Below are 11,733 nucleotides of genomic sequence, written 5' to 3'. Positions count from 1 at the left end.
CACAGCTCCCCATCCCTCCCATGACCCCGACACCCAATCCCCACACTCACTCTGGGGGGTGCAGTTCAGAATGACATCAGTAGATGGGAACTGAGGAGCAGAGCAAGGACACGCCGCCCAAGGTCAGGCTGGCAGTGGACAGTCCAAGAATAGTTCGGTGAAGATCCGCTTTCCTGCAAAATCAGAGCTCTAGCACAAATACACGTCCCCTGATGCTCGCACACAGACCGCAGGGTGAGGAGGTCAGCTCAGCCCCAGGAACAAGGGGCACCAAGGAGCCAGGACGGGCGGTCTGGGATGTTCCCAGCAAGGCCAGAGGTGGACAGTGTCCGAGCAAAACAGAGAAGTCCTTGGAAGCAGTGTCATAAAGAGAGCCCACACTCCGGGGCCATGAGCGGGGTAGTGTTCCATTCCCCATGTGCCCGTATCTCTCCTCTGGGCTCATTGTCACCATGACCTTGACCTGAGCCATTCAGAGATGTCACATGAGTGTCTGTGCTGACATGAGCTCCCCAGCACAGCAGGAACCCATGTTCCCTGCAGCAGCTCTGGGTCTGGGGACCCATCCATGGTGAGGACCCAGGGGTGTGCTGGGGATGAAGGAGACCCATGGGGGAGGGTCTGGGAGGGAAGGACCTGCCCTGGTATCCTCACCCGGATGGGGCATCTCAGGAAGCCTCGAGGTCCACCCGCTGCACCATCATGGACACCAAAAACAGACTGGGCCTGAGGAGGGGCGTTCCTCTTCCTCTGGGACTGATGACGTGACAACCCTGTGACAAGCAAGACTGGCCTCCCCGTGGCCACACCCGGTGTGTCTGTCTGTCCTGCGGTCACAGTCAACCCTCCATCTGCACAGCCGGAACCAGAGAGAGGAGACGCCATGACCCTCACCCTCACAACCCTGCTCTGTCTCGGTGAGATCTGAGGAGGGGAGGGGACACCCTAGTCTGGGAGGAACCCACCCCACACACAGGCCCTGGTCTGTCAGAGATCCCAGGCTCAGGAAGCTCACGGGAAGAGGGGATCTGCTAGGATTTGGGGCCAACCTCTCACAGGGACTCTCTTCCAGGGCTGAGTCTGGGCTCCAAGACCCAAGCCCAGACAGGTGAGTCTGACCCCAGGGGTCCCAGTCCCATCTCCTCACTGGGGAGAGGGGTCACCCACCAGGCAGCAGGGGATGGAGAACAGATGTTCTGGGCTGACCGAGGGCAATGTCTGGGGGCTTGGGGCAGAGCTGGGATCTGGGGGTGGGAAAGGTCTGTGTCCCAGCCTCTGTTTCCTTCCAGGGACCCTCCCCAGACCCACTGTCTGGGCTGAGCCAGGCTCTGTGATGCCTTGGGGGACATCTGTGACCATCTGGTGTCAGGGGGGCCTGGAAGTCCAGGAGTACCGCCTGCATAAAGAGGGAGAGTTAGAGACCTGGGACAGACAGAAGCCACTGGAATCCAAAGACAAGGTCAAATTCCCCATCACACACATGGCAGACATATATGCAGGAAGATACCGCTGTGACTATCTCAGTCCCACTGGCTGGTCAGAGCCCAGTGACCCCCTGGAGCTGGTGGTGGTGACAGGTGCGAGCCCACTCAGGGTCCCAGCCCCAGGCTCTGCCCTCAGGAAGGGGGTGGGCTCTCAAGTGTATCCCTCTCACAGTCCAGCCTGGGGACAATGTGGGAGATCTGAGCCTCATTTCACACCACCCCCTCCTCCTCTCCTAGGATCCCAGGGCAAACCCAGCCTCTCAGCTCTGCCCAGCCCTGTCGTGACCTCAGGAGGGAACGTGACCCTCCAGTGTGCCTCACAGATGAGATTCCACAGATTTGTCCTGATGAAGGAAGGAGAGCGCCAGCCCTCCTGGACCCTGAACTCCCAGCCAGGCCCCCGTGGGGGTACCCAGGCCCTGTTCCCTGTGGGCCCCGTGACCCCCAGCCTCAGGTGGACGTTCCGATGCTATGGCTATTACAGCAACACCCCCCAGGTGTGGTCGGACCCCAGTGACCCCCTGGAGCTGCTGGTCTCAGGTGAGAAAGTCTGACTGTTGCCCCATCTGTGTTTTGAGGCACCAGACAGGTTAACGTGGACTCTGCTCCCAGGGGAGCCCCAATGAGAGGGTGGGTGAGGGGACCACGGGGACTCGCAGGTCAGCGTCACTGACCGTGATGGACAGTGAGACCCAGGGATCAGGACGGGAGAAGGGAGGTTTGGGGAGAAGCAGCCCCTGCCATCCATGGCTGGTCTCTCCCAGGTGTGTCGGGGAAGCCCTCCCTCCTGACCCAGCAGGACACTGTCGTGACCTCTGGACAGAGGCTGACCCTCCAGTGTCGCTCTGATGTCGGCTACGACAAATTCGCTCTGTCCAAGGAGGGGGCACCTGACCTTCCACGGCGGCTTAGCCGGCAGACCCAGCCTGGGCTCTCGGGGGCAACCTTCTACCTGGGCCTGGTGAGAACCTCCCTTGGGGGCCGGTACAAGTGCTACGGTGGACACAACCACTCCTCTGAATGGTCAGCCCCTAGTGACCCCCTGGACATCCTGTTGGCAGGTGAGGTCTCACAGCATCTGTCAGGACTCCAGACTCTGCACAGGTCCTGCCAGGCAAGCCCCCAGGTGGTGATGGCCGGGACCAGGGGTGTGGGGTCACCAGGGAGGGAGAGAGACAGAGAGAGACAGGGGATAGGAAGGGACAGACTCAGAGGACACAGACTCAGTTCAGATCAAGGGCTGGACAGTCCCTCACCCGCCCTTCCTCTCCCTAGGACAGCTGCCCTACACACCCTCCCTCTCAGTGCAGCCTGGACCCATGGTGGCCCCAGGAGAGAATGTGACCCTGCTGTGTCAATCACGGAGCTCTGTGGACACTTTCCTTCTGTCCAAGGAGGGGGCAGCCGATCCCCCGCTGCGTCTTAGATCACAGTACCAAGCTGGGCAGCACCAGGCTGAATTCCCCATGAGTCCTGTGACCTCAGCCCATGGGGGGTCCTACAGGTGCTATGGCTCCGCCAGCACCTCCCCCTACCTGTTGTCACAGCCCAGTGATCCTCTGGAGCTCCTGGTCTCAGGTGAGGGTCCCTGACCTTGTCCCCTCTGCGTCCCAACATTTTCTTCAGGGCCCTGCGACCAGGAGGGCTCTGGTCTAGGATGGAAGTGAGGGGTTCCAAGGGAGTGTCCGCAGAGGGTCCACCCCTCACAGTGCCGGAGGGAAACAGGGTCCTCCCAAGCTTGCCCGTCCCTCGCCCCAGCCCCAGGATTCTCCTGGGAGAGGAGGAGCTTGGGGGTCAGGCACATGAGGAGGAAGAGTGAGAGCAGAGACAGGGTCTCAGGGGAAGCTCCAGCCCCTCCACACTCCTGTCTTTTCCTCAGGACCCTCTACGGACCCCGGCCCCCCGACCACAGGCCCCCAGACCACAGGGCCAGGCTCGGCAGATGGTGAGTCACAAGAGCTGCTCTCCAGGGACATTTCTTCTAGGCTCTCAGAGATGCCAGGGGGACGATGGGGCTCCAGGATCTCTGAGGCTGGTGGAGGGGTGCTAGGTGGTCATGGCAGAGGGAGGGTGAGGCGCCCCCAGGTGCAGTGCGGAGCACGGGAGGCCTGGCGCCTCACCCTTACTGACCCCAGAGGCTCTGAGGGTGAGTGAGGGTCTCTGTCTGCCTTGGTTGGTGGGTCCATGGGGAACAACTGTCCCTCAGTTCAGGGTCCTCTGGAGGCACTGGCTGGCACATGCCCCTCCCTGTGTGGGCCTCAGTTTCCCCAACTGTAAAGGAGAGAGTCGTGAACAGAGATTTCCCATAGACCATGACTCTGATCCTTGGAGAGGAAGGCTTATGGGGAAGCCCCCCAGGTCGTGTCCTATGGGGAATTCTGTCCCTTTGCAACAATGACAGTGACATTGTAGGTGGAGGGGAGGGAGGACAATGGCTGGGGGCATTCACGTAATAAGGGGAATCTGGAAGGACCCTCAGCTCCAGAAGAAGATGCTGGGACAGGCATCTTCTTGGAGCCCAGAGCCCCAAGCTGGTGTCTGCACAGGGAACAGCATGAGGAGAACTCAGGGAACCCACAGCCCTGGTTCTAGTCTCAGCCCTGCTGCCTCCATCTGGGTGACCTGAGACATGTGAATGACCTCTCTGTGTCTCAGTTTTCTGTCTGTGGGGTGGGCGGGAGGAGCAGCAGTCGTCTGCTGGGTGATCACTGACGGGGTCAGAGCTGAGTGCACAGAGCCCAGCAGGTGCCTGGCACACAGTAGGTGCTCAGGTAAATGGCATCACTGGCTCATTCATGGTGTGGCTCGTACACAAGGTCCCCACTGGTACCTGTACGCCCTCACTGGGGCCTCGGTGGCCTTCGTCCTGCTGCTCGGCCTCCTCGTCTTCCTCCTGGTCCGACACCGGCATCGGGTCAAATGCAGAAAGCCAGGTGAGAAGAGGAGGGGTGAAGGGCTCCAGGGGTGGTGGCTGCCCCGTGGGCCGAGAGGGTGGGCTCAGAGCAGCAGCCAGAGGGAAACCAGAGTGGTGGGAAAGGCCAGCATAGAAGGACACCTGTGCAGAATCTCAACTCAGAGAATCTAGAAAGAAACCCCCAGGTCGGCCCCCACGAGCCAGTTGAAGGTACTTCCCTCCATTCAAACTGGGGAGATGGAGAAACACACAGACAGTATGTGTGAAGGGCGCCTTTCCCTAGAATCACATGGTTGGGGGTGGGGGTCATACCCTCCCAGACCAGAGGGACACTGATTCCCAACATCCTGCAGGGGCTGCAGACCCAGAGCCCAAGGACAGAGGCCTGCACGACAGGTAACTCCTGCCCGTAGTCCCCCAGACTCCCACCCACCTGCCTCTGCTATGCTCCCCTAACACCCTGTCTCCTCCCCAGCTCCAGCCCAGCCCCTGCCGCCCAGGAGGAGAGCCTCTGTGAGATGAAGGGGGCCGCGCTGGGGGTGGGCTGGGAGGGCCTGGGTCCGGGGAGAGGACTGAATTCCCACATGCCCCTCAGCCCACTGCTGAATTTCCGGGATGGCAGACACCCTATCTGGGAGCAGGGTGGGGTCTGCAGCCCAGAGCTCCCTATCTGGGAGCAGGGTGAGGTCTGCAGCCCTGAGAGGAGGGCTCAGGGGACCTTGCCAAGAGACACACCCTTTTCTGTCCCAGCAGATGTTGCCATGCAAGACATTCAGCCTGAGGAGGGGGTGGAGCTGGACCATCGGGTGAGACCCCCACTCTCATGCAGACCCCAGGGTCTTCATGGTGCCAAACTGAATCCAGTGGACACTTCCATGTCCTCACACCACCCAGTCTCAGTAGTGTCTCTCAGAGGCCCTCACGCTCTTGGGTACCCAGGATCAGCCCACTGTGACCTTGTGGGGCCTCCTTTGTGCTCCCTTGTCTGGCTCCCCAACCACTGTCTGACTTCTGGTTATTGGGGTCCATACTCACGTCTCAAGAGAGTGCATGAAGAAGTGATTCTCCCACTGGTCACTAAGTCCCTTCATTCATTCACCCAGCAAATGATACAGGGAGCGCAGCATTTGCCAGGTCCCACCTAGTGCTGCCGGCATAGCTGTGAGCCAATCTGACCACCCTCCATGAGTTCACTTTGTGGGTGGTGGACAATATGCATGGAAGTGGGCAGCATCCTCGAGGGCAACGTGTGGCCAAGGAAGATAAAACCAGGGCACAGGATAGCAGGTGCAAAGGTCCTGAGGCAGCAACATGCTTTATCAGGAGCATGGCCCATGCAGCTGCAACCAAATGAGCAAGAAACACTGTCCGGAATAGAATCAGAGCCAGAGTAAGAATCACATGCCCCAAGGCTCAGGAAGCCCCTGGGGAGTTCACCAGGAAAGTGACCTAATGGGCAGGAAAGTTTGAAGCATCGCTCTGGCAACCATGGGGAAAATTGTCTGAGGTGGTCAAGGGGAATCAAAAAGACAAACCTCCGCTTCACTCTCTGTCTGCAGCAGAAGACACAAGATGAAGACCCCCAGGGAACAACGTACGTCCAGGTGAGCCGGTCAAGATCAAGACTCGGGTACGGACTGGCCACTTCTCCTTCCCCCATGTCGGAGGGACTGTTGGACTCAGAGGACAGACAAGCAGAGGAAGACAGACAGATGGACTGTCAGGTGGGTGCCTTCTTCTCTGAGTTCCCAGGCATCCCCCTCCTCAATCACAAGCCTTCCCTCTCTTCCCCACTGCAGGTTGTTGCATCTGACGCCCCCCAGGATGTGACCTACGTGCAGCTGGACCCCTTGGCCCTCAGATAGGAGACATGGGCACCCCCTCCTTCCCAATCAGGGGACCCTCCCCAGCAGAGCCCAGTGTGTATGCTGCTCTGACCATCCACTAGCCCCGGAGGGACCCAGACCTCACACTCCAGAGAGGGGGACCACAGGGACCCTGGAAGGCACAGGAGCTGCCCACAGTGGGTGCCACCTAATGACCCTAGCCGGCCTGGACTCCTCACATGGACCAGTAAGAACTCCTGGGACCCTCTGGGAGTCACCAATTCTGCCATCAAAGATTGTAATAACCCTACACTTTGGAAATCAAACCGACTTCCCAGTTACCCATGAAAGAAATGAGAAAATCAAAAAGGAAACAAGAAAATGTTTACACTGAAGGATAATGTAAATGTTATACATCAAACCAGTGAAATGGGAAAATTAAGAACCAAGTCAATGATCTAAGCTATTGTACCAAGAATTTAGAAAAAGAATAGCAAATTATTCCAAATGAAGGTAGAAGAAGGGAAATTAAAGTGATAAGAGAAGCTACTAATGAGGTCAAACAAAAAATAGAGAAGAATCAATGAAGCCCAAAATGTTCATTTTTGTACATATTCATCATATATTGAAATCCTAGTCACAATGGCCAAGGAACAGAGAGAGAGAAGGCACACAACACATCACCAGTCAGGACAGTATCACATCCTACACACTTTAAATTGATAACAGAGTTTATTATGTTCACTCTTATTGTTATTATATTATGAACAATTTTATGCCAAAATATTAGAGAAGGTAGATGAAACAGACAAAATCCTCAGAAATACAGGTTACCAAACTAACGGACACCAGGATGAATAGAAAATCGGAATCACTGTGTGTAAAACGCAGTGAGTATGCAGTTAAAGTTTTTCCCACTAAAGTGGTGAACTGAGTCTGGAAAGTTTCACTGGTGAATGCCCCCAAATACTGACGCACTTGTGAAATATACACACACAAGCACATGGACACACCTACACTCGTGAATATGTGAACACACGCACACTTGTGGACATGTCTACACGCATGAACATGTAGCACACACGAACACACACGTGCACATACACATACCGAACTCACACAGGCTTCCCCTGAGAATAGAGAAAGATGGAGTACTTCCCCAGCCCGTTTTATCAGGCCCGAAAAAACAAAAACTGACATGATAATCTGACGAGAAGAACCAACCAATTAAGTAAAGGGGGGAAAACGTGCTAAGTACTGAATGGATAGACTAGGGACTCTAGCCTGGCTGTTTCCACCTGGACACCCCCAGCTGATGAGGCTGGGGTGCTGTAAGTGCCCAATTCGACGTTACTTTGCCTAATTCTCATTTGTTGCCTACTATTACCTTCATCGATGTGTGGAATCCATTCCTCTTCTATTCCTCTTCCTTAAGCTCTTTGGAGGAACTATCTTAAGCATTCTGACTTGGATTCTCTTAGGTTTCTATAATAATAATGTTTTCTTTCCTTCTGGAAACTGAATGAATGAATGAATAAATAAATAGTATGATTATTCATGGATCACAAAATTGTATGCATGAACTATCCAAAATAAGGTAAAGACCTATTACTCTAATCTGAAAAGGATTTGTGCCACGTCACTTGAAACATCAATCGATATACAAAAATCAATTGCATCTCGGAGGTCCTGTTTGGGGCCAAGAGGAAGTGGACACCCGTTTCCCTGCAGAACCCCATTGTTCACAGGTGAAACTCCCACAGACTATAAACAAGACACATGAGTACTCTGAAAAGTGGAGCGAAGTCGGCCGCCAGGCTCAGACTATGAAGACCCCAGGAAGGACACAGCTGAGGTCACAGGAGGGCACGTGGGGCCCCTGGACTCTGTGCCTTCCACGTGGCAGTATGAGTCAGCACCCCAGCAATGTGCCAGGAGAGGCCTCTGAGACCGAAGATATAAAAGATCCAGACCCTCAAAACATCACATCCAAACCCACCAGGTCTCCATTAAAAAAAAGTCACTCATCCAAATAACATGGAGGACAAGGGGAGATGGAGAGGAGAAGGGAGTTGAGGGAAATTGGAAGGGGAGGTGAACCATGAGAGACTATGGACTCTGAAAAACAATCTGAGGGTTCTGTAAGGGCGTGGAGTGGGAGGTTGGGGGAACCAGGTGGTGGGTATTAGGGAGGGCATGGATTGCATGGAGCACTGGGTGTGGTGCAAAAACAATGAATACTGTTATGCTGAAAAGAAATAAAAATAAATAAAATAATAAAAAAAAGAAAAAAGAAAAGAAATTTTAAAATTTTTTAAAAGGTCACTCATCATAACAAGAGCCAGGAAAATCTCCTTGGAGTGAAAAAGAGCAGGTGCATAGATGCTAGCTCTCCACCAACACTGTTTCAGACAAGGACTCCAAGGCCAATGCAATGGAAATGCTTCAAGGAGCCATTACACATACACACATGCTTCAGACACATCCAAAAATATACTGGTGCCATTTTCCCAACAGCTTTTGCTCACTTCGTCTCTCTAGGTCACATCTGGGTAATTATCCCAATATTTCAAGCTTTATTATCATTATTGTGTGTGTGTGTGATGGTGATCTGTGAGCTTGGATGTCACTATCATCATTGTTTTGGGGGCACCACAAACCACACCCACATAAGACAATGAATGTGGGTTCTCGACGCCCCATCAAACTACCGTTCCCCATCTCATGCCCTCTCCCCAGGCCTCCCTGTTCCCTGAGACCCAGCAGTACTGAGATGAGGCTGGTTAATACTCCCACTGTAGCCTGCCAGGGTCCGGTGAAAGGAAGAGCTGAACGTCTCTCCCTCTAAATCCAGCGCAAGACCTGACTAAGCTTAGGGAGGAAGGCGGGTCGAAGGCCAATCTCAGGCCCAAAGCCAGGTCTCTTGTGCCAAACGGCCCAGCTGTAAGCACAAAGGATAAGGTCGTGAACGCTATTGCAAGAGCTCATCCCGAGCAAGGACCTGACTCCCTTCAATTCTGTGAAGGCCCAGGGAGGCGTGGAGCCTGCAGACCCGTTTGAAGCCCGCAGAGGTGGTTCAGCAGGTGGGAGGAAAGAAGCCGTCCCCAGGACAGTGTAAGGTGAAGCAGCCGGTGCTGACACAGGAGCCACCGCGAGTTACCTGGAGCCAGCTGATGTGATCCGCCTCGGCGACTGCACTAACCACGGATCTCCAGTGTGGATGGAACAGCCTCCTGCTGGCAGCGGATGCCATGTAGGACTCCCGTCACTAGAGAGAAGTCAGTGCCGGCCTCAAAGCCGCAGAGGACAGGCTGAGTCCTGCCAGGGGCTAAGGCAGCAGGGGCTTCGAGGTGGAGCCCGTGCTCAGGGACACTCTGAGACTCCTAGAGCCCTCGGGAATGATGCTGAATCTCCTCTGCCTGGGCTCCGTCGGCACAGCAGCAAAGCCTGGATGGTGGCATATCTCTTTACAATATGGTTACTGAATATTTTAAGCCCAGTCTTGAGACCTACTGGTCAGAGGGAAAACAACCATCCTTGTCCCTGGTGACAATGCACCTGGTGACCTAGGGGCTCCGATGGGGATGTTCAACGAGATTAATGTTGTGTTCACACCTGCGAACACAACACCCGTCCTGCAGCCCATGGATCAAGGCGTCCTTTCAACATTCAGGTCTTAGCATGAGCAAACACGATTTGCAAGGCTGTAGCTGCCTTAGTGATGGCTCTGATGCACCTGGGCAAAGTCGACTGAAAACCTTCTGGAGAAGATTTAGCATTCTAGACGCCATTAAGGGCACTTGGGATTTGGGGTGCCTGGGTGGCTCAGCCGGTTAAGCATCCGACTCTTGATCTCAGCTCAGGTCTTGATCTCAGGGTGGTGAGTTCAAGTTCTGCACCTGTGGAGGCTACTTAAAAAAATAAAAGAACATTGGTAATTCATGGGAAGAGCTCCCACCTTAACAGGCGTTTGGAAGAAGTGGATTCCAACCCTCATGGGTGACTCTGAAGGGCTCAAGGCTTCAGGGACGAAGTCACTATCGGAGTGGTGGGAAGAGCAAGAGAACCCGAAGTTGCTGTGGAGCCTGAAGAAGGGACTGCACCACGGCAAGCTCACGGTCAAACTCGAACGGACGAGGAGCCGCTTCTGAAGGAGTAGCAAAGAGAGGGTTTCCTTGAGTCGGAAGCTACTCCTGGAGAAGATGCTGTGCACGTTGTTGAAATGACAATGGAGGATTTGGACTATCACACAGACTTGGTAAAGCAGCGGCAGAGTTTTAGAGCATCGACTCCCAATTTCGAAAGCAGCTACAGAAAGCAGTCCTATTGCAGTTAAATGCTGGCAAACAGCATCACCGGCCACCGAGAAGTTGGGACAGGAAGAGTCGATTGATGCGGCAAACTTCACTGTTGTCTTATTTTCAGAGTATTCCCAGCCACTCCATCTTCAGCATCCCCGACCCTGTCCAGGTAGCAGTCACCAACATGGTGGAGACAACATTATAGGATTGTTCCCTTAGTGCCCACAGTTCTTGGTCACACTGCTTCGAAGAATGAAGAGTTAGACCCAACGAAGAGTGATGGGCGGTCAAGTCTATTGAGCATAGTACAAAGCTCGCAGAGAGGGAGGGAACCCAAGAAGGTCGCTGTTTTGGAGTTCAAGTCTAGGGATCTTATAAGCTCCTTGGAGGAACTATCTTAAGCATCCTGAGTTGGGTCTGCTGTAGATTGGCTGCTAAGAAATCCCAATCAGGGTTTTGATCATGCACCCATTCACCTGTTGGGTTATTGTTTGCTTGTTGATGATCTTTAGGGCTGATCTGGAGACTAAGTGCCTCAACTTGTGATGGTGACCAATGTTTTACGTAAATTGTTTTATTTCTGAATGTTTTGCAAAAGTCGCTTCTGCAGAGGCTGCTAGTCAGAATGCTATCATGGTTTTGTTTAAGCTGTGAAACAGGATGCTAGTGCAGTTTTTCTCTCAGCTGTCCTGGCTCTGTGTTTTCTTGTTGGGGACCCTGACCCTGAGGACCTACGTGTCCAATTAACCCCTAACAGCAAGCCTCTCCAGCAGCAGAAAGATTACCACCCTGAAAGCTCAGATGATGGTCAGCACTTGTTACCCATGAAGTATTTTTAAAATTGAGCTGTGTGCATTGTGGGTTTTTTAGACATGCTGTTGCGCACGTCATAGACCACCCTGTAACGTGAATAGAACTTTTAAATGCCCTGGGAAACCAAAAGTCCCTTGACTTGCTTTACTACGTGCTTTCTTGGTGGTCTGGATGTCCAGAAAGGTCAAGTTGCTGCATGCGATAAACAGCGCCAAGCTGGAGACGAACAAATAGCAAGATCAGAACATCTCCCCCGTTCCGCAAACCCAAAGGAAATCCCAAAATACGAGCCGCGGTTTGGAGTGAATGAAGGAGGCCCGCGGTGCGGGAGGGTGACTTCCCCCAAGTGGGGGCGGCGGGCGCCATGCGAGCTGCTCCGGGTGAGGCCCGATTCC

The 11,733-nt window shown here is 54.1% G+C and overlaps 2 protein-coding genes across 17 annotated transcripts in view; one reads left to right on the top strand and one right to left on the bottom strand.

Annotated features, from left to right (window-relative positions):
* Window positions 1-11,733, bottom strand: part of LOC116579282 (leukocyte immunoglobulin-like receptor subfamily A member 6) — a 355,647-nt gene that overhangs the window by 330,044 nt on the left and 13,870 nt on the right. The window lies entirely within an intron of this gene.
* Window positions 796-8,295, top strand: LOC116579284 (leukocyte immunoglobulin-like receptor subfamily A member 6). 5 transcript variants are annotated; one of them, XM_032324453.1, is made up of 13 exons: window positions 796-917; window positions 1,073-1,108; window positions 1,290-1,577; window positions 1,722-2,024; window positions 2,249-2,545; window positions 2,760-3,062; window positions 3,364-3,429; window positions 4,301-4,417; window positions 4,752-4,794; window positions 4,874-4,911; window positions 5,152-5,204; window positions 5,961-6,122; window positions 6,198-8,295. In XM_032324453.1, exons 1-13 carry the CDS (start codon window positions 884-886, stop codon window positions 6,261-6,263), a joined length of 1,806 nt encoding a protein of 601 aa, XP_032180344.1. In that variant the 5' UTR covers window positions 796-883; the 3' UTR covers window positions 6,264-8,295. The 5 variants fall into 5 exon arrangements, with proteins under 5 accessions (XP_032180344.1, XP_032180346.1, XP_032180345.1 ...); XM_032324455.1 differs by having other exon boundaries at window positions 5,958-6,002; XM_032324454.1 differs by having other exon boundaries at window positions 5,958-6,122; window positions 6,222-8,295.

Source organism: Mustela erminea, chromosome 19 (assembly GCF_009829155.1).
Source record: "Mustela erminea isolate mMusErm1 chromosome 19, mMusErm1.Pri, whole genome shotgun sequence".
Lineage (NCBI taxonomy): Eukaryota > Metazoa > Chordata > Mammalia > Carnivora > Mustelidae > Mustela > Mustela erminea.
Note: the sequence above shows the minus strand (reverse complement) of the source record. Positions and strands in the feature narration are given on the sequence as shown.